General features: G+C 50.5%; 9 protein-coding genes across 9 annotated transcripts; 2 read left to right on the top strand and 7 right to left on the bottom strand.

The window, feature by feature from the left end:
• Positions 1–171: 171 nt before the first annotated feature.
• On the bottom strand, positions 172–1,759 carry CCMA1212_007503 (Adenosine deaminase CECR1-A; the record flags this gene model as incomplete). The annotated part of the gene is made up of 6 exons (XM_073704670.1): positions 172–195; positions 231–349; positions 370–516; positions 575–954; positions 1,022–1,318; positions 1,347–1,759. Coding segments are annotated over 6 exons (1,380 nt in total), but the record flags the coding sequence as incomplete, so codon positions are not given.
• A 546-nt stretch (positions 1,760–2,305) lies between these two features.
• Positions 2,306–2,778, bottom strand: CCMA1212_007502 (uncharacterized protein; the record flags this gene model as incomplete). The annotated part of the gene is made up of 2 exons (XM_073704669.1): positions 2,306–2,656; positions 2,713–2,778. The coding sequence occupies 2 exons, from the start codon at positions 2,776–2,778 to the stop codon at positions 2,306–2,308; spliced, it is 417 nt and encodes a 138-aa protein (XP_073556810.1).
• A 2,270-nt stretch (positions 2,779–5,048) lies between these two features.
• CCMA1212_007501 (uncharacterized protein) lies at positions 5,049–7,061 on the bottom strand (the record flags this gene model as incomplete). Its single annotated transcript, XM_073704668.1, has 2 exons — positions 5,049–6,486; positions 6,571–7,061. The coding sequence occupies 2 exons, from the start codon at positions 7,059–7,061 to the stop codon at positions 5,049–5,051; spliced, it is 1,929 nt and encodes a 642-aa protein (XP_073556808.1).
• Positions 7,062–10,303: 3,242 nt separating this feature from the next.
• Positions 10,304–10,567, bottom strand: CCMA1212_007499 (uncharacterized protein; the record flags this gene model as incomplete). The annotated part of the gene is made up of 1 exon (XM_073704667.1): positions 10,304–10,567. One exon carries the CDS (start codon positions 10,565–10,567, stop codon positions 10,304–10,306), a length of 264 nt encoding a protein of 87 aa, XP_073557158.1.
• A 1,273-nt stretch (positions 10,568–11,840) lies between these two features.
• Positions 11,841–12,545, bottom strand: CCMA1212_007498 (uncharacterized protein; the record flags this gene model as incomplete). Its single annotated transcript, XM_073704666.1, has 1 exon — positions 11,841–12,545. The coding sequence occupies one exon, from the start codon at positions 12,543–12,545 to the stop codon at positions 11,841–11,843; it is 705 nt and encodes a 234-aa protein (XP_073557157.1).
• Positions 12,546–13,844: 1,299 nt separating this feature from the next.
• On the bottom strand, positions 13,845–15,418 carry CCMA1212_007497 (uncharacterized protein; the record flags this gene model as incomplete). The annotated part of the gene is made up of 3 exons (XM_073704665.1): positions 13,845–14,501; positions 14,563–15,213; positions 15,407–15,418. 3 exons carry the CDS (start codon positions 15,416–15,418, stop codon positions 13,845–13,847), a joined length of 1,320 nt encoding a protein of 439 aa, XP_073557150.1.
• A 1,373-nt stretch (positions 15,419–16,791) lies between these two features.
• CCMA1212_007496 (Deshydrogenase mlcG) lies at positions 16,792–18,092 on the top strand (the record flags this gene model as incomplete). Its single annotated transcript, XM_073704664.1, has 3 exons — positions 16,792–17,068; positions 17,138–17,767; positions 17,824–18,092. 3 exons carry the CDS (start codon positions 16,792–16,794, stop codon positions 18,090–18,092), a joined length of 1,176 nt encoding a protein of 391 aa, XP_073557149.1.
• A 1,341-nt stretch (positions 18,093–19,433) lies between these two features.
• Positions 19,434–19,676, top strand: CCMA1212_007495 (uncharacterized protein; the record flags this gene model as incomplete). The annotated part of the gene is made up of 1 exon (XM_073704663.1): positions 19,434–19,676. One exon carries the CDS (start codon positions 19,434–19,436, stop codon positions 19,674–19,676), a length of 243 nt encoding a protein of 80 aa, XP_073557152.1.
• A 961-nt stretch (positions 19,677–20,637) lies between these two features.
• Positions 20,638–21,794, bottom strand: CCMA1212_007494 (Endo-chitosanase; the record flags this gene model as incomplete). Its single annotated transcript, XM_073704662.1, has 3 exons — positions 20,638–21,171; positions 21,236–21,567; positions 21,629–21,794. The coding sequence occupies 3 exons, from the start codon at positions 21,792–21,794 to the stop codon at positions 20,638–20,640; spliced, it is 1,032 nt and encodes a 343-aa protein (XP_073557151.1).
• Positions 21,795–23,791: the final 1,997 nt, after the last annotated feature.

The raw sequence follows: 23,791 nt of genomic DNA, 5'->3' as shown, positions 1-23,791 counted from the left end.
TCAACTGTAAAACGTTCCCGCCGTTTCAATCTGTATCTTGCCACCCAATGTCGAGTCGTAGCTCCCATAAGTGCCACTCTCAAGTGTTGAATTCGAGGAAAAGAAACCACACACCCCGTTGAGGACAAGCGTCACCGTGAGGTTGAACTCCTTACACCCATTGATGCCCTCTCATGTCTCCCATCGACTGCAAACCTAGACCTTGCTGTAAGTGTCAACAATCCATGGACTAGTCCCAAGACTTCGTTCGATATGGGGCACGTCTCAATAGCAATCTCCCTCTCTTTGCAAATCTGCATTAGAAGTGGGTGCTTAGTGATGCTGAAGCCGTGACCAATGCGCTTGGTGCCTAAGAGGATTACGTCGTACAAGTTCCATGATCAAGCGTCTCACCGGCATGGAATATAAAGGGCAGGTCAAGGTTCAGCGCCGTGATTCTGGCACACATTTCAAGGAGGTCCGGAACCCAATAAGAGAGCGGGTGTCCCATGTCTCCTTGTCCCTGCATATCGAATGCTGTACATAATTGTTAATCCCAAACACACCACACAAACAGGCGATATTAGCAACTCACCACAGATTAGATCGGGAAACAGTTGCTTCATCTCAATGCAGTTGTCCATGCACCATAACATCGCCTCTCGAGATGAAGACCTCATACACGCGTAAATGACCTTGACAGCGTAGAATACATGCTCTGCAGCATGAATCTTTGGTGTTTCTTCCCGGAAGACCTGCTGGAGAATTTGCAAAGCCTCCTTTTGTTTCAGCTCCCGGGTACCATCGTCAGACTTGATGGCGAAACCGTAATTGAGTGCCACTCGAATCTCGGCATACATGATGCCATCTTGAGCAAACTTCCACAACACTCTTCGGAAATGCTCTCTGTAAGCTGTTTCGTAACCGAGCATGGACCGAATGACTGTAACTGCACGGATAAACTGTTGCCAAATGCTATCAAAACGTCTTAGCAACTTTGGTCTCTGATTTAGTCGCGTTGATGTTGCTTGCCCATGCTTACCCGTTGACAGTCTGCTTGGGATGATATGCGTCATCCGGCTGCAAGACCATCCGCTTATAGAGCCAAGCTTCTGCCTTGGCTGCGCCGCCTGGAAACCTTTTCAAGAAGTCTGAATAGCGCATCCAGGATCTACCGACATAAGTCCTGCTGAACAAGTTCGTCAACTCAGTCAAAGGTATCACCTGACCAAAAACTTCAAATTGAGGATTTGATGTGGAGATTCGGTTGATTCCGAGCATCGGCAAGGACAGTGTCTGGAGGCAGCAGGCAGTCGTAAGGACAATGCAAAAGACAGCCCTTGGGGGCTTTGGTAGCAATGTCGAACAGTTTGTCATCTGGGACAAGATCCAGCCCGTGAAAGAATCGATGCCCAGCCTCGTGTCCGGAGCCATCGCTCTTGATGCCGTATACATTTTTGTCTTCCCAGGCTTTGAGGCGCCGGATAATTTCTTCAGCTGACAATTCTAGGGCTGTCCTTTGGATCAGACTTTTGTATCCGTGAGCCTTTTCAGCCTTCCCAAGCGAGTCTCGGGCTTTGAGATATTCTTCCAAAGACCCAAATGGCCCAGTAGACCGTGAACTGACAGACATTTTGTGATACTTGCGGGTATAAAGCGAGGGGTCATCTTGCCGAGTAATCGAAGAAAAGGTTGGGAAGTCGCAGAGAAATCGCTCCGGCAAACGCGACGCACGCAACGATTGGTCGGGTCTCCTTTCTCCCCGATACAACTGCGATCCTCCTACAAGAGCTCTTCCAGTATTAGCCAGTTGTAATGTGTGCCTCTCTGCCACTCCTTAATCTACTCCACTACAACTGCGGGAGCAAAGTTTCGGGATATGTTACAGATTCTTTTTGATGAGCAGTTAGTTGTCCGTCTATCTCTAATCAACCATGTTTCCCCATCGGGCTACGAACTGCACATGTGCAATCGAGTTTCTTCGGTAATACCTGATTCTCTTGTCATATGATTCCATGATCTGCCAGCTACCCGACTCTTATGTGGTGAGAACTCTCCATACGCGTATTTCATGTCCTACCCCATCAGCTCTGTTATTGCCGTTTGACAACTCAGATGAAACGCAACCTAGAAAGGCTAGTTTTCCGAAGCACATAAGCTTATGCAGCTTAAACTCGTTTAGTTGACCTTGTGGGCCGTTTTGACGTCCCCCGTATCGTGAACCATAGAAACTGCCCATATTACATTCTCAGGCTACAATCATTCTGGCTACCAGATGAACCTGCTCCATAGCAATCTTCAAACACCTTCCTGGCATACCCAACACTTACTCAAATCCTTGCTTTTGAGCAGCACCACTAATTTCCGGCAACCAAGACGCCCTCAGCTTCACATTCAACTCCGTCGACGGTCGGCTGACCTTGTCCTTGGCCGGGCCATCCAGCGTTCCTGATTGAACCAGAGAGACTGGTGCAAACATATCCGCATCAGCCTGCTTGTAGAGAACCGAGCCACAGCTGTCACAGAAGAACACAGTCAAGTGAAATCCATCTTCGTGCTTGTGAGTGTGAGACGCTGGAGACCCTGAAGTGATGATCAATTTGTCTCGCGCAACGGGGATGTTTGCCGTATGAAGCGCGCCAGATATCTTTTTGCATGATAGGCAGTGGCACAGGATCTGTACCATCTTCAGTATATATACTGCAAATGTTTGTCAACCTGAACAAAACCTACCACGTTGTCAGTGTCCCCTTCGAATTCGTACTTGACGTTTCCACACCAACAGCTACCGGAAGGCATCCTGACTATTAGAGAGTGATTCGCGCTGTGAAGGGTAGGATATCAATTGTGATTGAAGAGGGAAAACTGCCAATAGTGAACGAGCTTTAGCTGAAAGGAGAGGCGAACGAGCTCTTAGTTATACACGGCTCGTCGGTCATGCGTCTAGCCATTGCTGATGCTGAGATGATGTAACACCAGTATCCTTACTCTGCATATCGATTCACATATTTTGTTCTTATAATACCACAGCTGACGTCCTAATTTACGCTTATAATGCGGGGAGAGCCTAGACAGTCCAACCTGTTCACATTGTCGCTGCGTTACCACCAACTAGAGCTGCTTTCTTCCAAGCCACCTACAAGCCATACCGCCAGCTTCTCAGCTCGTCCGTCTGACTTCTCGGATTGCATTTGTAATCCATATATTCTACCTCCTCGCTGATATTGAGTTTCAGCCAAATACGTCGTCACCAAAATAGCATTGGATAAGCACTTGTGTGGATGATAGCCAGCGTATCTCATATCTCTCTGGGTGGCTGTTCTGGGAAAGTTAGCGAGACGCATTAGTTACTCAACTAGGAATATTGACTACCTAGATAGATATCAGGTCTACCTCAAGCGGTTCGGTTATCGGCAGAATGGTTGGAGTGCACCCAATAGAACTTGGACAGGTCTCATTCCTGTTGGCTCGTTGAAGATGGGCCTAGAGGTAGTACCGGGTACCAATGGACAAAATAGCTGCCGCTATTACTCGGTACATGGAAATGATGAATGTAATCTTGAAGCTGTCGAAGAAGCACGAGAGACTTCCAGTCTTGCTTTTGCAACGGGGTCTGCTTTCCCAAGCGTATGAAAGTATTGGGTGTCTCGAAATGACGCGGCCCCTTCATTCTCTATTCCTAGATGATACAGAAATATGTCTGCTCCCATGTTGGCCTATTGATGATTCTCTGCTCAACACATACGTCAATGATTCTTGGGTGCTTTAGTCGCCGATTGCCTTTGCAACAGGTTCTGTGCCAACGTAGCATATGATGGATATCCCGCGTCCATGTCGGTCCTGATTTGTATCCCCCGAAGATAGAAAACCAAAAGAAAAGCATCGACACCCGTGAAAGAATCTCCCATAAAGTAGGAGGCGCCGGATCGCTTGAGTTTGTCTCCAATGAGAGCGTGATAATCTTCAACCGTCTGCCTCACCTTCTCTCTTGAACTGCCGTGTACATGGATTCATTGCCCACGAACCTCTCTGGTGTCCAAAGTCCTCCGTATCCCTATCCATACAGAGTGTCAGAAAGATATTTAGCCCCTCTCATGTTCTGTCAGAGTAACTTTTGATCAGGGCTCGATGCGGAGATGCATGTGAGAATCGCTAGCATTTCTGTCATGATTATATCTCCATCCGCCAACACTGGGACGCTCCCTTTCGAATTTATAAGAGCAAATCCTTCACTTATCTTGCCAGTTGGGCGAGTATGAATCCTGGCTGGAATCCGGCTTCAAGAAGTGTTATTGTGTGCGGCAAAAGGGCAGGCACCGGGTGAATACCATAGTTTTTTGGGTTTGATGTGAAGTTCTATCGATTCTTGTTAGTATTGGTGCATGGGGTTTCCTCTGCTGGTCCAGACTCACTTTAACTTGAACGAACACAGCTGCTGGTTGATGATTTGCCACACAATCTCGTCAGAAGCCATCTTGCCAGGTTGACTACCAAAGAGAGAAAGGAGTCTCCAATATGGCAAGAGGAAAGAAGAAGGAAGGAAGGAAGAAATGAAGTGGAAAAGAATGTAGAAGGCATAGGATCTCTGAATGGGGACCATACGCGTCACCTCCATGTCCTAGTATTGGCACTTGTGTACATCGCCATACCCAGGTGCGAAACTTCATGAGTCGTTCGAAGGCGCAACTGTGTCATCATAAACATCTTATATAAGTTATCGGCATCAGATGTCACTAATACGTAAGCTTCAGCTCATTGTTTGGTGAGACAATTGTGGCAGCAAGGTCTGAGATCGAGTATATTGGCAACGTCGCTTAAGGAGCTTGATGATTTGACACTCGTACGCCGGGATCAATGTTTGTGAGGCGCGACAGAATAGGCCATGCGTACGAGTCTTCTGGCTCTTTTCTCTTATATATATTCGCACCGAAATAGTGCCATTATTGAGAGCGTCATAATCTGGCTAAATTGTCCGATAGGTGGAAATATCGTCAAGTGTCACTCCAATACAGAATTGTGACGTGAAACCCTCAACGCCAGGTACTTTGATCATGCGTACATTGCTCGCATCAATAGAATCCCTCCCGTAACATGTTCTGCTCAGGCACTCCTGCTGCTCTTAGGCCGTCCATGGCCACGTCACCAAAAGGCCCCGGGCCACAGATCAAGACATCTCTGCCGCTTGCCACCTGGGGCCAATAGTCCGGGCCTATCCGGCCCTTGTGCAGTATAACCTGTACGCTCTTCTGATCAATACCTTCCATGCCGACCTTCTCACGACTTGTGAAGAGGTCGATCCGAATCCGAACTTTAGACGCGGTATTACGAAGAGAAGACTGGATCAAACGAAGCATCATCTCAGGCTCTCGGGTTGACAGCGCAAGGATAACATCGCCGTTGGCCTTGGCCCTGCGATCGGACAATGCACTGAACATGGAGAGGAAAGGCGTGATGCCGATGCCGCCGGCAACCCAGAGCATGTCGACATCGTCCGGACCAAGAAAGAAGTCGCCTGTGACCCCAACAACCTCCGCAACGACATCTTCTGTAATTGTCATTGGCCTTTCGTATTCGTTCGAGGGGTGTCTTCTCAAGACGTCAAACAATGCTCCCGTAACAGCTCCTCCCTTCATCTCGCGCATCGTCATCTCGAACCAGGTCACATCCTTATCTTCGTGAGCGCTGGAAACCGTCCATGTTCGTACACGATCGTCGTTGACCGACCCAGGCGCAGAGCTGGCCATGTGCTGATACGCCGGAGGCCCTATCCAGTCCATGAAATCGAGAGCAATAGCCTGTCCAGGTCGTATCTTGATTGGTTCGACGCCGGGCCTGGTAGTTACTTTGAACCGGAATATCGCCAGGTCGTGAGTTAGCTGCGTCGCACTGGTCAACCTCGCCTTGTGCGCTCCGATAGCATTCGCCTGCCCCTCCGGTTCCTCTACCAAGTATTTGACCTTCGGACTGTAAGGACTGCGTTCGACTTCGGTACCAGACTGTTGTCGGACAGGAAGAGCATCTCGGACAAAGACGAAGCCTGTTGCCTTCATCGCGGTGACGCTTGCGTGCTTCACCATTACTGCAAGTGCATCTGGGCCAACGAGGTGCTCCGCTGTTCCAGTAAGATAGAGCACGTCTCCAGTTGTAAACGAGACAATGGTGAGGGCCACCTGTTTACTTTTCTCGACATTCCCGAGGCTCGACATGAATCTGTTTCCTGAATAGTCAGGCAGAACGACGGTGCGTCCATCTGACGGGCTCACGCGGGTGAATCCTGGCAATCCACCGCGCGCATTCATGCCGGTATGTGACGGGAACTTGTCAGCCGTTTTTGGTTCAGATCTGTACACGGATCCGATGAAGACTGTATCCGCATCGGTAATGAAATCGATGACTTCTTGTGGGAGCCGTTCGAACTGCGTCATATGTCGCTTCTCGTAGGCAATGGTTGGCTTCGTCTGTGCATGCCCGACAAGCTTGCGGACATTGATGTACTTTGGACAGTTTCTATAGATCACATGAAGTTAGGATCACTTCTTGGGAATAAGAAAGCTCAAATGTGATAGCCGAGAAAGGGGGGATAAGGCATACCCAGTGGTCTGGTTGACTTTCAACTTCAGTCGAAAGTCCAGTTCCGATTTGCGCCTCACATCTTCCATATAGCCGGCAAACTTGTTGCGTCTTCGAGTGGGAAACTCGATTCCAATTCCAGCCGTCAAGTACCTCTCTGGGCTCGTCGGATCGTGACCGTTTCGATCAACCCACTGATTGAGTGTGTCCAAGAGCGGCTCTCCGGGCCAAAGTCTAGCATTTACAATGAGAGTCTCGAGATCAGGACCTTCAACGAATCCAATCTCTCCGTCAGCGCCGGCAACGATCGAAGCCCATGGTCGCCCTTGGTCATCGAGAGTCGTGATAGGAATGAACGGCAAGTTTGATGTGTGGAAGATGCGGTGTTGTTCGCGCATTTGGTTTTCGATGTATCGCCATGATGTAGCCATAGCATCGGCATAGCCCAGCTTCGTCTGCATGGCAATTTCGCCGGGGTGCCATCCGTTCAAGCCTGAGACTACCGCGGCCATGATTTCGGTGTTTATGTGTTTATTACAATTTGGAGGTATCTTTTGTTGTTCACAACAATAAGTCGAGGTTAAGTTTGCTTGGTTTCAAGCAGAGCTCATTCTTGTTGATAACGTGCCTCATTTATCCAAACTGCAATTACAACTCTTCATAAACTCTTCAAGGCTAATACACCCACAGATCATTGGCCTCGCAACATGACGTCTTTTCCGTGCTTACAGAGCAAACAGAATGCGGCATAAGCGCCGTGTATACAGGCGGAATCCTTCTCGGCAAGCCTCTCTATGTAATCGGGCGACCATCCTGCATAGAGCTGAACTAAGTAGGCAAGATTTCTCACTCCTCCCCGCAGGACCATCCCAATCTGCTGCCGCATTCGCCGCTCCTACTTGCCGCTTGTCGGCCGAAGTGACTTACCCCATGAGGCTATGACCACAGACGACTTTGGCTCCCGCCTCTCACAGAGGCCGAATGCCGAAAGCTAATAAAGCTCGCAATTTCCAAGAGAGTTCAATGACAACTCATTTGCATTCAGCTATCTCGACAGGTGAACCGTTTCTGCTCGACCAAGGATGAGATGCGTTTAGAGACGCCAACACTCCCCCCTTTAGCGCTCTCGTAGATTGAGGGTACGCCCAACAACCCGGGCAAATCTTTGCAGTAGTCTCCCGTGTTATCCTTGTTATTTGGGTGACATCTGCCGAACAGATCGGGGGCCAAGGGATGCCTTTCCCGATCCTACTCCTCTTTTGGCGAGTTCCCCTGCGTACCAGTGCGTAAAAAGGGGACGAATAAGCAGGCCAAGGCAGCAAACCCGAGCGAGGCGTAGAATGCGCTCTTGTAGGGCGTAAAGTCGTCGCCCTGCGCATTGAAGGAATTCTTGACAGAGCTGTATACCGCGGTCGACAATGCCGAAGATGATGGTTGTTCCCAAGCGGATAAACATGTTGAATATGCCGCCAGCCAGTGACTGTTGATGCGAGGGCAATGAATGCATGACATACATCTACCACAGGTCTCGTTAGCTATCGGCTGGATATGCGATGCGAAAGTGAGCGCTCACGTGGTGACATTAAAATGCAAATCGAGACCCATGACATTTGTCAGTAGCGATGGGAAAGTGAAAGCCCATTACGTCGTATGAGGCCTTTGAACGGCCAGTAGGGAGATTCTCCACCAGGTACATGGCAGCACCAAAAGCCATGATGAGACTGTTATTGACTCGATTAAGGATATTCGCGGCCACGACATTGGATATAAGCGCCGATATGACTTGCGGTAAGAGATCTACGGCAACGGTCAAAGCTGGTCGATGGTAGACCTCTTGTAAGAGCAGAGCCAACCAGAAGTTGGAAGAAAGCATCGACATTACTCCAAGGACGATACGGGCATCAACTGTACAATAGTCAGGAACTCGGCGCCTCGGCTAATGAACGAGTTGAGGCACTGACAAATGCGAAACTTCCGTCATTCCATATATGGAGTGTCATCAGAGGATGGGGGCACTTCTTTTCCCAAGCCACGAATCCCACGAGGAGTGAGAAGCCAACAACCAGCATCGCAAGAACATGACCATTCATCCAGCCATCGACTGGACCCAATCTGTAGAATTGTTAGCCAAGCGCGCTGTGGACTATTCGCAAGCAAGCTAACGTTAAGCCAACTGTGAAAAGTCCGACGCCAAGGATTGTCATCGCCGTCCCAACGACATCGAATCGCTTCAAGGCTGCCTTCCATCGTCTCCCAAACGGCCACGGTTCAAAGGCTTCAATGCTTGGCACAACCCATATTGATACCATGGCCAACAGCCCCCATAGAATAGTGAAGAAGATGAAGCCCGCGCGCCATCGAAGATCTTGGCCGAGATTCCCATTATTATGCTCCGTAGCCCGAATCCCACGGGGTTCCCGGCGCTGAAGCACGCAAACGCCCAGTTCTTCCGCTTCGAGCGTTCCGAATACGCAGCACCGAGTATTCCGATGGCAGGTGGGACAATGACGGCTGAGAAAAGCCCAAGCAACCCGCACAGGATGTTCATCCAAAATGGGTTCTGCGGAAATCCGAGTATCAGGCAACTAACGCTGAAGCCAATCATGCCAGCGATGAAGAATCCAAGAGATCGGTGAGCTGGCCCAAGGGCAGCTGGAGAGCCCCTGCAGACAGACTAACGGCAAGACTAACCGTACGATCAACACGTAGAAAGAAATCAGTCTCTTACGTAGTGGAAGCACTGATCCAGGTGATTTGTGCTTGAGTCATGTGTAACTCGCGCCCAATTGATGCAGTCACGATAATTATCGCTCTAGTCAATAGACTGTTGGTCGCCATGGCAAGAGTGGCCCTGAGGACAAAGCAGATCTCTTGAAATGTGTTTTTGAAGCATTCTGGTCTGTTCCCAATGATGCTTCTCTGCATGGTGAATTGTGCTGCTGCAACAGCATGGGCGGAGCCCTTAAACTGAGCGTTATCATCTTCCAGGTTGTTTCTCCCGTGGAGCTCGAAGACTTCGTAGCCTAAATGTGTTGTTTCAGACATTCAGGCAAGTCTATGAGAGAATCTTCTCGGCAGCTCCAGGGCTGGGATGATGATCTCTGTATTTGTAGGAGGACTTGGTGCAGCCAAATATGATCCCAGACGACTGCAAAGAATCCCGGGATGAAGCCACTTGACATGTAATGTATGCTCGTGCCAATTTAGCTGATGAATTAGCTGTTACGGTAAAGCTGATAGACGATGTTGTTAACGTCAACAAGGGACATCTGTCGAGTTCCATGGAGCATAGGCGAGGTAAGCGAGAGAGCACGCCGCCCTAACCGCCACGCATTTCTGACCTCACATATATGCGCCCTGGACTTTCAGGGCTGGAGTTTCTCAAGGGTTTGCTTATGGCTTATAGAACTCATGCTTTTATATGACTAAACTGTCTATCTTTTGCTTGATATTCACCTGCTATCCTACTTAGCTCCTCGGTTTTCCCCCTCCAGTCTCAAAGTCGATGGCCTATCCTAGCCTCAATAATGGCGGGCTTTCCTAACAAGTTCCTGACATAAGCCCCATATACGGGATAATTCTTGTCAATATCGATGGTTACCTCCGTAAATCATCCTGCCCAGAGATAGAGCACTGTCAGAAACACATCCGCAGCCGTATAAGAGCTTCCAACAGCAAGCTCCGTAACGTGTGCGGCTTTGAACCTCGTTTCAATATGAACATATCTCCCGCATCGTCTCGTAGCCTTTTGATCTCAGCTGCGGATAAATCTCCGTATTGTTGGCGAATCTCTCTGCTCTGCAGATTCCCTCAGCAGCCTGACCGTGGGCTGTGGTCGAGAGATGAGCCATGCGTATACTTGAATCTTCTCTAATGGTGGTTGGCCAAAAGTTTGTGCTTCTGGTGTCACGGTTGCGATGGCAGTGGGGACCGCTGCCATCTCCATGATGGCCTCGTTGCCCATGATGAGAACTGGCACACGCCTCTTCAGGTTGATTGCTTCGAACTCCTTCGTCATATGGCCGACCTTGGCAAGCACAATGATTCCAGCTTGGCCGGTTCCTCCCACTTCAAAGTGTATTAGCGTCTCCGTTTATACTCAAGCTTGCGTCTTTGTATTTATAATGGTATTTTCGGTCCTATTGCGTGCTAGTCGTTGACGCCCTTGGACTTGTCTGATGAGCTTGGTGTAAGTCAGCAACTTAGCATTAAGGCAGAAAAGCTGTTCCCTGATTGCCATTCAAGGGATTTGGGAACAAGATGATGTTAAATGCTCAATATTCGTAACGGCGGCTCGAGGCTTCATTGGTCTACTCTACTAGCTGAATAGGTTAGGTTGTGAGACACGGAAGCCCGCTCTCGCCGTGCAAGGGCTCTTTGTCCCCAAGGAGTAAATTTTCCCGGCCATGTCATGATTTCCTCAACTACCGAAATTAAACGACGATTACCTATTAGCTCTCACTTCAGACCGTATTTGCTAACAGAAAACAGTATTCAGATGGTTTTCAGTAACTGGCACCTGAACTCTTCTCGGCGCCCCGTCGATCCGCCCTCAACTCGAACTCGCACTATACACGCAACACGCATCTAACGAAAAGACAAGGCGAGCTCGGCCTTGACCTCTGGGCTTTATATTATTAAAAGCCTCATTACGGATCGTTAAGCCGGTCTGTGATTCATGAGAATTGGTGCTTTCTAAGTGTAATACCATGTGCTAATGCTCACAAAGATTAAGAGAAGACATCTCCGCGGCAGAAGTTGTGAACTCTTTCCTTGCAGTTTATTGTGTAACCTCTGACTAGAGTAGTCTCCAAGAAAAGAAACCCTTTCCAGACCTTTTGGTATGACCCAATGTTCTTTCTCAATACCTACAAGCCTGGGGCATACGTAGACAACAGGGCGTTACAAAACTCCAGCCCATATTTTCAGCATTCCAGCAACTATGTAATTACCAGTAGTCGCTGCTATCTTTTCGACTCGCTTTCTTGTGCCGTATCCTTGGCTTACTTCAGACATCACCATACACTTCGTGAGTAGCAATATATATATATTTAGTACTATTCATCGTCCAGCAAATTAGACCACTTCATATAGCATGTGTGATACGAATATTCTAGCAGAGTAAGACAGCTCTCTAATTGATATCCATTGGAAAGTCGAGATCATCGAGGCATAAGAGAAGGCGTTTTCTCATAAATGAAGAGCTATGTGGTACTGATTCGCTCATTATCTATCATGAACAATGTCTAACTTGCTTCTCGTAAATCAGTGATTATGATTATTCCATTAACTCATGGGTTAATGCGAATCTCCTCAGTCCAAGCGCCCTTATCCTGGCTATACAACTCCCAAGCCTTGTTCGCGACATTCTTGTTGTTAAGGTTGGGGTTCCCATCGGCAACCGTCCCAGCAACAAACAACAAGCAGATGTGGATGCCCAAGGAGCCAAACTTCTGCCGAAGGGACAGAGTCAAGTTCTTCTGAGAAGCCTTAGTGAGAGAGAGGGAGAACAGGTCTTCCCAGGGCGTCTCGGGGAGATGAGAGCTGGTGACCATGAAAGTCGGCTTAGCGGAGGGATCCTGCTTAGCCAGGGCAGCCAGCTGTGGAATCGCCCACTTGGCGGTGTTGTGAAGAGCAATGGTGGAGATCTTAAAGTCCATGAGGATGCTCTCGTCATCAACCTCTAACAGAGGAGTCAAGTCAATGATGGCCGCGTTGAACAGGACAAACTCGGGGGTTCCCAGGTCCTTGCTGATTTGCTGGAGAGTGTTTGCAAGTTCTTTGGCGGCGGTGATATCGGTGGGATAGGTCTTGACCACAACCTGTCCTGGAGCTGCAGCAGCTACGAAAGCTGCATCTTTCTCCAGCTTTTCAGGGTTTCTAGCCACGAGGGCGACCTTGTTGAATCGGTTGGAAGCGGAGATGGCGGCCGTGTGGGAACCAATGCCGGGGCCGGAGCCGATGATGACAACGGAGTTGTTGGATCGGGAAGTCATTGTGATAGTATGAATAATTGATTGTCTTATATGAGAGGCTGGAATTTGGTGAACTATTGTATAAATTCTGGCTATGCAGTGTCTGTTGATTGCTTGAATGCTGACGTTGTTTCTTCTCCGAGACAAATCCCAGCCAGGAGGCCCAGACATATTGTCTTTATAGACATTCGCCAGGCACCTCTGCAACAACAAGACTTCCATCATCGCCAACTCTTCCCTCATCACGGAGTGTCCACATATCTTGGGACAATTATTCAGCCAATAGCTGATTAATGAGACGGGCAACATGACCTCTTGAGGCATAGTTCGAATAGCATCTCCGCAGACGCCAACATGCAGCCCACCACACTCGTACTGGAAACGGCAAATGCTGGAATTTGCCGGCATTTGCTGCTCTAATCTTACTGGTTGGTCGAATTTGGCCTGAAATCAGCTCGACAGCTGGGACGATATAGCAACACTTCGTCTTTGACACGTCTATAACCTCTCTATACTTGTACGTGCTTCGTAAAAGCATCGTTGGTCCAGCTGAAGAATGCTGGAAGACGCACGTTAGACCTGACTGGGCGTGCTCGACATGTCAAATGTGATGAGTCAACGCCCGGTGCTGTGTGGCCGGGGACCTTTGAGTGTGCCGGTAATCTCTTTCATGAGCCAAGAAAGATGCAGGACGCTCTCATTGCAGCTTTGAGACTAATGGCTCATCTATTGATACAAAATCTCGATACACTCAAGGCCTATTCGACCAGTATCCAATAGAGGGGAATGCATATCTTGCCAGCAGCAACACAGCGGCATGCAGTCACGTACAATCAGCAAACATTATTCGGAACCTTACAAGGGGAACCAGCCTGACCTGGAGCAGTTAGCCTCCCATGTTCCCGATTGTCCCAAGCTGGCTCTCCGGTGTTTCATCTGAATGCGATTCATAGCCGCCCCCTCTTACCATACGGTCCTTCCAACACGAAAGGCCTTACGAGGTAAGGAGACTCGCGCAGCACTGGGTTTAGCAAGCTCAGAACGTAAGGCCCTCATTGAGAACTTGATTTCATTACACTCAAGTTCGATGATCCTTGCTAATTACCAATATCTGCCGACTAGAACAGGAGCTGTGAGCATGGGCAGTCTTGAGTAAGTCCATGCTACCGACATGTCTGCATGCCTACGGAAATTGACCATCTCACCCCTGCTGCACTCCACAGTTCACAACAGCTTCATACGGTACCTGAACAGCGCTGTGGACTCCTTTATGAGTCGCACATGTTGGCTGCTATCAGTACTTAAGAGGAAGAGATCATCTCAGACAACTGCAGGCATGTTTTCCCACCCCAGCTGCTTCAAGTGAAGTCTAGCCTGTTCCCGACAAGCAGGCGAAAGGCTAAACGACTCGACAACTTCAAGACTAAACGCCAGTTGTACGCAGGTCCCAACATTCACCTGCATTTCGCCTCCCTCTTTAGCCAATTCGGCTATTCGAAACAACAGAGACGAATAAGCCAACTGCTCGGCCACGAGAAGCTCCTCGTACGCTTCGGCGTCCTCTCCGATGACAATGTGATCGATGATGATCTTTGCAGAATAGAACAAAGACTCAGGCATCGATGTGCAAAAGTCGCCTCCGCCGTCGATCCAGGTGTTGCACCCATTGCAATCGTCCTCCTCGCTCTCTTCAGAGGTTTGGCTCATACGCCGTCTACTTTCTTGCGCGTAAAGGATGCTTTGGATATAACGCTCCCTGTAGACACTCAACTCAGCCGAAAGATATTCGGCGGAAATGGTAGAGCCTGGAATGGACGTGGCTCCATCTGACAATTTGCTGTTGAAAAGATGGGGGGCCAGAAGAAGGATATCGATGAGTCTGTCTACATCGCTTTGACCGGAGATGGCAAAAGGGATAGTGCGCCATTCTTCGGATGCAAAAAGTGATGCCTTTCGGTTTCGAAAGGAAACGTAGGCCTATCAACATCAAGTCAGATCAGCTTGTAAGTGCACGAGGGAGCTCTATGCTCAAGCTTACCTCAAGAAATCTCAATGACCTAAACAGGAGATGTATTGCGCCAGATTGACAGCTCTTTGGGCCGCGAAGTGCCAGTAAGCTCATGACACCCTGCATGTGCTTGAGCCAGCTAGCAGTCGACGACGGATTGATGAGCTCAAAATACAGCAACATCATCGAGGTGAAGATTTCTTGGTCATCAGGCACATAGCAAAAAGGAGAAGAGCTCAGGAAAGGTGCTATCCTGGCTCGCTGAGTTCGTAGGGCGGCAACGTAACAGTGCTCAGCTGCACGTTGAGCGGCCGTATTCCCCGCCATCCGGCCATGGAAAGCCGTAGCTACGGCGCGTATCGAGTGCTTGAGCGGCGCATCGCCAGTGACCAGAAGCTCGTGGAGGTGATTCATCCATGACTGATGAAGCTCGGAACCCGCGCTGGGTTTGGCAAACGAACTGATAAAGGTAGACAGAAACAGCTGGTCGAATGCCGGAGCAACAGACGGCTGGTATGAATTTGGAGACGTTGCAGCAACTCTGCCTGCACACTGAAGCTGTCTTGCAAGCGGAGCGGCAGCTTCCAGAAACTGTTGATAGGCGGTCGAATCCCGAACCCTCGCCTTCTCCGCCTTTGGTCCGCGTTCTGTTGGCACGGCATGGACAAAGATTGAGCCTGTCTGGGGACCCGGGCAAGGTCGTCGCATTCGTTGGCATTGAGAGCATTGCGGCAGTTTCTCGTCACACTTGGGATAGTATCGACTGGTTAGCCAGTGAATTGCGCGTCTACTAGAGTCGTGAACCACGTTTGCGCAATGGTGCTACCTTGACTTTGCGCTGTAAGCATCGAGCACAGCCTTTGCTCCGGCTCACCGAGCGGACCATTTTGCAAAGTCGATGGTTTGTAATCGTCTGTAGCTTGAAAGAATTCAAGATGGTGTTACGATGGCAACGGAGACGCTTTGTAATGCAAAAGCGGAAGTTATTGCGAGATGGAATTGGTAACTTAAACTCGGAGAGTGAGTGAGACGAGACAGGGACTAGAAGACGGAAACAAAGTGACGCTGGAAGGAGTAGTGCTTACATAAGAACAGCAGGATCTCATGTGGATGAGAAGTTATTTTTATTCAATTGCGGTATAAGTGACTTTGAGACTTGTTGTGACGCGCATGCATAGCAAGCTGTGAAACATTTGTGATATATGAGATGCTCTTCTTCGTTTCTTGTGGTAGAAAAGGACATATAGAATGGCTGCAAGTCGCGGGGCGGAGAGCGACGACGGAGTAACGTGGAGGCGGCCGGACACGGCCAGGACTAAGGCAATGTCCAGAAAGACACAACAGGCTCGCACATCCTTTGCTCATGAGATCCTGCTGAGCTGCAAAGGTTCAATTCTTTTTGAATTATCAAGTCTTCTGTGTATGAAGTACTATCATTCCTACAACACGCAGGGACTGACTTCCCTCGTATCGATTCAGTTCAATCGTTGATCCTACTGTCTAAGCGATCAGGCCTAAGCAACTCCTCCGTAGGTTCGTAGGTTAACCGCATACTGAGCAACAGAAACCCATCAGTCTCGAATCTCGAAGCAAGCGCCTAGTTATTGCCCAAACCAAATCAGATGCAACGCAAAGTTGAGTGAATAGTCTCAATCGAACCGGAATCCGAATCCGGGCCTAGATCCCATACCTCAACCAGCCTCACAAATACCAGCACCTTCCAGCACCATCTCCAACACCTCTTCAGAGCCTAAAACGACAGGGCTATGTCATAATGCTCAGATTCTGTCAAAGTGGCCACTTCCTTAGAAATCCAGATCAAGTCGAATCATCAAGCAATTCCTATAGCGCTTACGGCTGGGGCATTTCGCATTATCTCCTACGATCGTGAAACCCCAATCTCCGAAACAGCAGAATCGCAAGTTTGCATCGCGATCCTTATTTGAACAGATGGGGAGGATTACCAATATGGCGCCTCGATGCAACTTTAGATAAATAGTAGTACTATCGCCAACTGGCTTTAAGCTCCCCAAACGAGGACAGCAGAACATTTCCTTTCAAGGCAAAATTGTCCGTCTCGATCATTCAGACATCGGATCGAAGTATCCTATCGGGATCTACATCATCATTCTCTTTCTCAGCTTACTGCACCCCGCAGCAGCTTGTCGAATAACACTCAGGTAAACCCAACTGACAGCGTCCATGTCCTGTCGCCTACCACTGCAAAACATCACGACTAACAACTATATAGTCACCAAAATGAAGGCTCTCGTTCTCACGCCCGCAACCAAGGAAGTCTCCATCCGAGAGCTCCCCATTCCCGAGCCCCAGGATGGCGAAGTCCTCATTCGCGTCCACGCCGTGGCTCTCAACCCCGTCGACGCAAACTATGTCGCGCATCCCCTCGCCGAACAAGAGCAGCGAGTCATCGGGACGGACTTCGCCGGCGTCGTCACTGCCGTAGGGCCTGACCTCGGCTCCTCGTCCGATCTCCGTGCCAAAGTCGGTGCGCGTGTTGCTGGATTCCATCAGGGCGGTAAGCCATTGTTCATGCAGACGTCGAGACGGATAATAGATCTGAGCTGCTGACTGCGCTCACTTAAAGCTTGCTCGACAAATGACCGCCCGGGAGCCTTTGCAGAGTACATCACAGCTCCGTATGATCTACTGTGGGCGGTTCCCGACAGCATGTCGCTCGAGGCCGCTTCCACAATCAGCATGTGCGGTTTAACAGCTGCGCAAGGAGTCTTTGCTCGTCTCGGCCTTCCCTGTCCATTTGATGGCGAAACGGCTTCTTCAGCAGACAGCGCAAATGATGTAACGAACGTGCTCATCTACAGCGCATCCACCTCTCTCGGCTTATACGCCGCCCAGATGGTCCACCTCGCAGCCCGCTCTTCCGGTCGCAAAATCCGCCTCATCGGCACTGCGAGCTCCTCCAAGCACGAATTCCTTCGCCAAGAGCCGTACAAGTATGACGTGCTGGTTGACTATCGCGATCCCAACTGGATGGAAAAGGTGAAGGAGGCCACTGATGGCGAGGGCATCGATCGTGCTGTGGATTGCATATCCGAAGGAGAGACTGTGTACAAGGTCCACGACACCTTGAATGAAAACGGGAAAATGGCTGTTTTCCGCGGCCCCAAGGGCGGGCAGTATGACCCGACCAACTTGCGCATCAAGCCCATCTACGGCTCCGCGTGGGAAGGCCTTGGACATGAGATTGGATACAATGGTAAGTCGAGAAGATGAGTACCCATCACTTCCCGCTGCTGACACGTATTTGAAAAGGCATCACCATTCCCGCCAACCCCGAGGCGCGTCTGTTTGCCACAAAGTTCTTCAGCTTCCTGAGCACAGCCGCGACAGATGGCAAAGTGAAGCTGGAGCCGAACCCCGTGCGACTCATGCCGGGAGGGCTGGAAAGGATCGTGCCGGACGGGTTTGCGCTCTTGGGCGACGGCATGGTGTCGGAGCGATCGACGAGCCGAAGGGAGGACTACATGCGGCCGATTAGCGCAGAGAAGTTGGTGTATAGACTTGTGGATGAAGACAACTGAGTAGTGATAACATCATATAACGCTGACGAGGTTGTGCTGGAAATGCCAAGATGATGTCTTCTGTTTAAGCTTATTCGTAGCTATGGTGAGGAACACCGGTGGCATGTGGTTTATAAGACATCGACTGGTGATAGCATGGCAGAGGCCGGCCTCAAGCGAGGTATGGCTGCCGGGCCAAAGGAAAAGACTTCGAGGGATGGACATATCAGGTTATACCAAAGAACACAGTCACATTGCGTCTGCAATGCCCATCCTATGTACCTGGCACTATGACATTAAGCCGCCGTGTTGAGAAACGCCGAGAATCGAGGAGCCACTCAAGATCCCCGCATGCGATATATACAGTAAGCATAGCATCTCCCTTCCGCTGTTGCATTCATCCTTTGAGCGGGCTTGTCAGCAATGGCTGGGGGGATGAAGCCTTCCACTTACAGTACTAGCATTGGCGATGCCTATATTGGTAGTTGCTGGTGGTTTTGGTGGGGTGCAGGATCGATCTTCCTGGGGCAAGGTTTGGACCACCGCGCACTGAATAGGTACAGTTCCATATAATTCAGGCACTGAGAAGACAGGGTCAAGGCACGTACATGATGCTAGTCGCGTAAAGGGCAAACATGCCGTCGAGTTCCTAGAGAAGACCAAGCCTTCTATCAAGGAGACGCATCTCAGAGCGTTAGTCGCCTAGGTTGCATGCCATCCCTAGCCCGTTAAAGTTCATGCGCCTCGCCAAGCAGCCAAGGTCCATGAGTCGTAAGTCGTCCGGCCCTGCTCCGTAGACAGCAGCAACTGATGAGAACACCTCCTTGTTCTCAAAACTCTCAAGATCGCCGTCCCTTCATCGTGATGCCTCATCGCGGCTCACCTGAGCAAACACCCACCTTTTCGCTCCCTCACGTTACAAAACTCTCCCATCAACCAAGCAAACCATCACCATCCAAGCACAAACAAGCTTCCCCTAGAGTGCGAATGAGGCTTTAGCGCCTGACCACCCGGAGCATTAATCACCTGCCCGATTGGGCGGCCAGTCGGCACATCTTTCGGTCAAAATGGATATTGTCTGCATCCCACGCGAACCTGCTTGAAGCAGGAGGACAAACCTGGGGTATGAGCAGCCCGTTCCGTCGAATGAGGTTCGAGGAACGGCAAACGCTTGGCTCTCCCCTTTCGATAGTGCTGCAACGTTGGACTGGTATATAGGAGGCGCTGCGTCTCTCTGCAGACTCGCTCTCGACCTTCCCCCGGATTTTGCACTGCTCCCAACTTGTTCTCAAACAGTCAAGACTCGACTATCATTCAACTCTAAAGCCAACTCACCCCAATATCTTCATCACCAAAGTCACCATGAAGACCGCCGCTTTCATCGCCGTCGCCCTCTCCGGCCTCGCCCTCGCCGCGCCCACCGTCCAGCACGCCGGCGAGGAGTGGAAGGACCTGACTCACCTCAAGTACGCCAACTCGAAGCCCATTGCCCTCGCGGACTCCAAGGCGGAGAAGCGCGCCGCGTCGGCCGTCCCCGTCAAGGACAACCGCAACCTGCACTACTCCAACGATATGCCCATCGCCAAGAAGCCCGCTTCGGCATAGAGTTCCTACGACTTGGAAAAGGGGGGTTTTTCCTTCTTGTATATAAAACACTTTTTTTACGGTACGTCAAATCATTTCCTTTGAGCAGTCGCTTCGTGATGATGGGGCTTGAACTGACGGGAACCTTGTAGATGACACCACATTGTATTTAACGCTTGCGTATCGGGCTGTTGATACCGAGCCGTCGCTGTCGGTTGTACATATTGGTGGCGGCGACGAAGAATCCGATGCGTCGAGATGTGGATGTATATATGACTCGCAATGTATATATGAAATGCACGATTTGCTCTGCCGATGCTTACATTGTTGCTTTCTACGCGCGAAGCTTTGTGACTTGCTAGACTCTGTGTAATCTCTGAATGACTGAATCAACGTAGACGTCTCCTACTGCATACGATTGATCCCGTGTCTTGTAAAGAATCCCCTGGTTGAAATGGTAGGGCCGGGCTGCAGTACAGATTCGGAACGTGACCCGATGTCTTGTTTGGCCGAGGCGGCGCGGACACTGTTGGCATGGTTTGTTTCACAAATGGGTTAATGCCTCACGATTCGTTCAGTCTCAGCGGCTGATGAAGTGGCCTGGAGTGACGACGGGACCGCCGGTTTAGAGTATCCTCCCTCTATGGTAGAACACACCAGACTTCGATGTTGGTGATGGCATGTAAGGGGCGCTGGCACGAGAAGCATGCCACCCGACATGCCCCCCCAACATCATCCAAGCCATGCTATTCAGCAACGCTGTCGTAAAGCTATATACACTCGCCGGCCACCTACATACAGTAATACATATATCAAAGTAAACACACCAATCCGTAGCTCGCTGAATTTCATCCATCCATACTTCATCACAGGGTTCACCATGCCAAGTCCAAAGCAAATACAATGCAAAGTGTCAGCTCATCGGAACTCGCTGAAATACCCGCTCCAGACACCACCTCTTCAACGCCTTAGTTGCCTAGATTCAATTGTTCGGGTCAACGGCGCACACTCTCGAAACGCAAGCCAAATCATCAGAGCAATCGTCATCGCTACTGCAAGACGCTCCCGCACAATGACCCTCCCACGAGCAGCTCGTAGGGGGAGGAGGAGGAGGGGATGTTGACCCACCACTGCCACACTTGCCGCTGTTGCAAGTCAAATCGTCAGAGCAATCATCATCACTGCCGCAGGAAGCTCCGGCGCAGTGGCCCTCCCATGAACAAGTGGTAGGGGGAGGGGTGCTGCCGCCAGAGCTGCCGATGCGGGCAACCAGCTGGTCACCGAGAGCGCCCAGAGACGACTCAAAGGCCGAGAAGGAGGAGGCAGCCCAGTTGGCTCCGTTGGCGCCGGGGACGGCATCCTGCCCGGTAAAGGCAATATACAGCACGTCGTTCGCGTCGTGGGCGGCGTTGCCGTTGACGGCGTTTCCGTAACAGGCGCGGCCGAGAGAGTCGGAGACCTCGCCGACCAGGGGAGGGCCGTCGTCGCCGTTGGTGTCGCCCCAGACGCCGTAGAACTGCATTCTCATGTTAGTTGCTAAGCCAGCTTTCATAAGATGAAGAGTGGCCTGTGGTGCTCACCATCTGGTTGCCGCAGACAACAGCGACAATTGAGAGAGGCTCGACGCCAACCGACTGGGGATCAAAGTTGACGTAGCCGCTCTTGCTGCCCTCGTTGCCCAGGACGACAAACGAGTGCACGTAGGCGTTGAGGTCTTTGATGCCCTTCTTGTAGCTGGCGACGGTGTCTTTGAAGCTGGTCTCGCTCTGCGTGTCCTGCGAGCTGTCGCAGCTGCCGTCACCGGTGCCCAGAGCACCGTCGCAGTCAATGTCCATGTTGACCAGGTTGCCGTTGGTGCCTTGGAGGTACATGATGCCGTAGTCGCTCAGGTGGTCACCGCAGTAGGAGAAGTCTGGGCCAGTCATGTCAGCCTCGCTCGCTATTTTGATTCATTCTTCACCTTTACTACGTACTCTTGGAGTCGCCCTCCTGGCTGAAGAAGCCGCCCTTGAGGATGTTGTTGCATTGGCCCTGAGCCCGAATTGAGTTGTACAGGCTCTGCACATTGGACGGGATCTGGCGAGCCAGAGCGGGCGATGCCGCAAGGGCAGCGAGCAAGAGGGTATCGAAGCTGCGCATCTTGACTGTGGTTCCAGTGCTGAGGCCGGAGAACTCGAGGTGGTGGTGAACCTTCTCTTGGCTTCAACAAGGGAAGCACCGACGCTTTATATAAACAATTGTCTCCGCAGAAGCATCACCTACTCGTGCGAGTAAGCACATGGATGCCCTTGTGGGAAGTTGTTTAGAGCCACACTCCGATGTTCCGTGCCTTGTACATAGGCGAGGTCTTCCCATGCTAGCAGGCTCCATTCAAGTGAGTGTCCCGAGCCATGACCAGAGTTTCCGTCGCCCGTACAAGCAAGCTCCTGGTACTTCCGCGTGCTGGCCAACGCCTCCTCCTTCCTCAACCCCTGCGCTAAAAACAATCCCCAGAATCCTCGGCTTTCGCTCCAGCATCTTTTGCTGTGTTCTGTTTAGCCATCCCTGCGCCCTCATGCTAGTTGTAACGTTAATAAGAGGCTTACACGTCCGTCTATCTAGCTGCCTCTTTCGTCAACCCGGGGCGGACCCTACAGCAAGACGCATGAACATGTCGAGTACTTGCTACTTCGTAAAGTCTCGCGTTGAAAGAGCTCGCTCAGGAGACAAGGACTGCAATTTATTTGTATCTCGTATGTATTCGGCCACGTCGTATGAGATCATCAGCTTATGGGTTAGCCACGGGGACTCCATTGGTGGGCAGATAAATACAATCCTACGAGCGACGACACACGGAAGCAAACCCTCTAGCATGCACAAGGCAGCTAAAGAGACTCGATGATTGACCGTCCACCAGCGGGAAGAAGGATTCCCTTCCGTCCTCAATCTGATCCCCCACGCACGCACTTGACTCGAACGCCTCACGGCAGTTGCCCAGCTATCTGGAGAGGAAGCGGGACACTAGAAGCGCCAAAAGCTTAGCCAAAGGATCGATCCCGTGCTTCTTTCGACGTCACGACCAAAAGGAGGATGAATGCGAGAGAACTTGCGCTCAGAATTCTTCCATATCATTATATCCAAGTCTCCTCCGAGTTTCTGGTTGCGGTCTTCTGTCTCAAAAGTCCATCCAAGGTCCGAATGAACAGCCATTATTCTTCGCAGATCTTGCAACCCCCCTGAGACGCCCAATCACAACCAGCGGGTCTTCCAAAACCAACAATGGCACCCTCCTCTCATTTCAAGCGACCCCGTATCAAAACGCGTGTGGAGAAGCTGAAAGCTGGCAGGAATTCCGCCCTTGGCTAGAGGCAGTCTAGCAGGGGGGCGTCGATGTTTGCCAGGGAGGAGCCTGGACTCGGACTACACCGAATCAATTGTTCGCTCTACCTCGGCAATTTCCACCAATGGTGCCCAACATTCAGGAACCAGAGGCCAGACATGATGACTTCAGCACTCTTCAGCTTTGCCTTTGTTGAGTTATTTGCGGCTCTCATGCAAGGATACTGAAATGCAGGCTAGGTATGTATGGAACTCGGCACGGTCGCCGGTGGGATGCCTGCACTATGTGTGATTTTCTCGCTATCAGTTGTCACTGCAATGACGCGATTGCAGATTCACAGCGTAGTCTATCTAAGTCTATTTACAACCATATATGTGCTGGATAGCTCGTCTGCTGTGCATTCATAGGCCTCGTCTCTCACCAACCCTCGGCTCAACGTATGTTTCCGCTGTTTCCCTTCTCTAGGCAACCTGGTGGGATGTATCGGCACCATTGCAAATTATCGAACTTCCAGACCTGGAAAGCGTCAACAGGATACGAGCTTTGAGGTAAATGGTAGGGTTAGCCACACAGTTCCGTCTTGTCTCAAGCAGACATATCCCAACTAGGAGACAAACATGCAAACATTTGCCGAATGCACACAATTCCCCTCTAACACGAGGTATGCGCAAAGGTGCCCGTTCCGTCGGTAGAATTTGGGTCTCGGCCTATCGTATTATTTGCATTGCCGCAAAGCAGTTGGTTGCAAGTCCGCAATGTACGAACCTACGGACTTGCTCTGGGTGCTGGGCTGTATAATAGTTAATCCCCCATTCAG

The sequence above is a fragment of the Trichoderma ghanense genome (assembly GCF_004382785.1).
Source record: "Trichoderma ghanense strain CCMA-1212 chromosome Unknown scaffold_9, whole genome shotgun sequence".
NCBI classification, from domain to species: Eukaryota; Fungi; Ascomycota; class Sordariomycetes; order Hypocreales; family Hypocreaceae; genus Trichoderma; species Trichoderma ghanense.
This window is presented reverse-complemented; position numbering and strand designations above follow the sequence as displayed.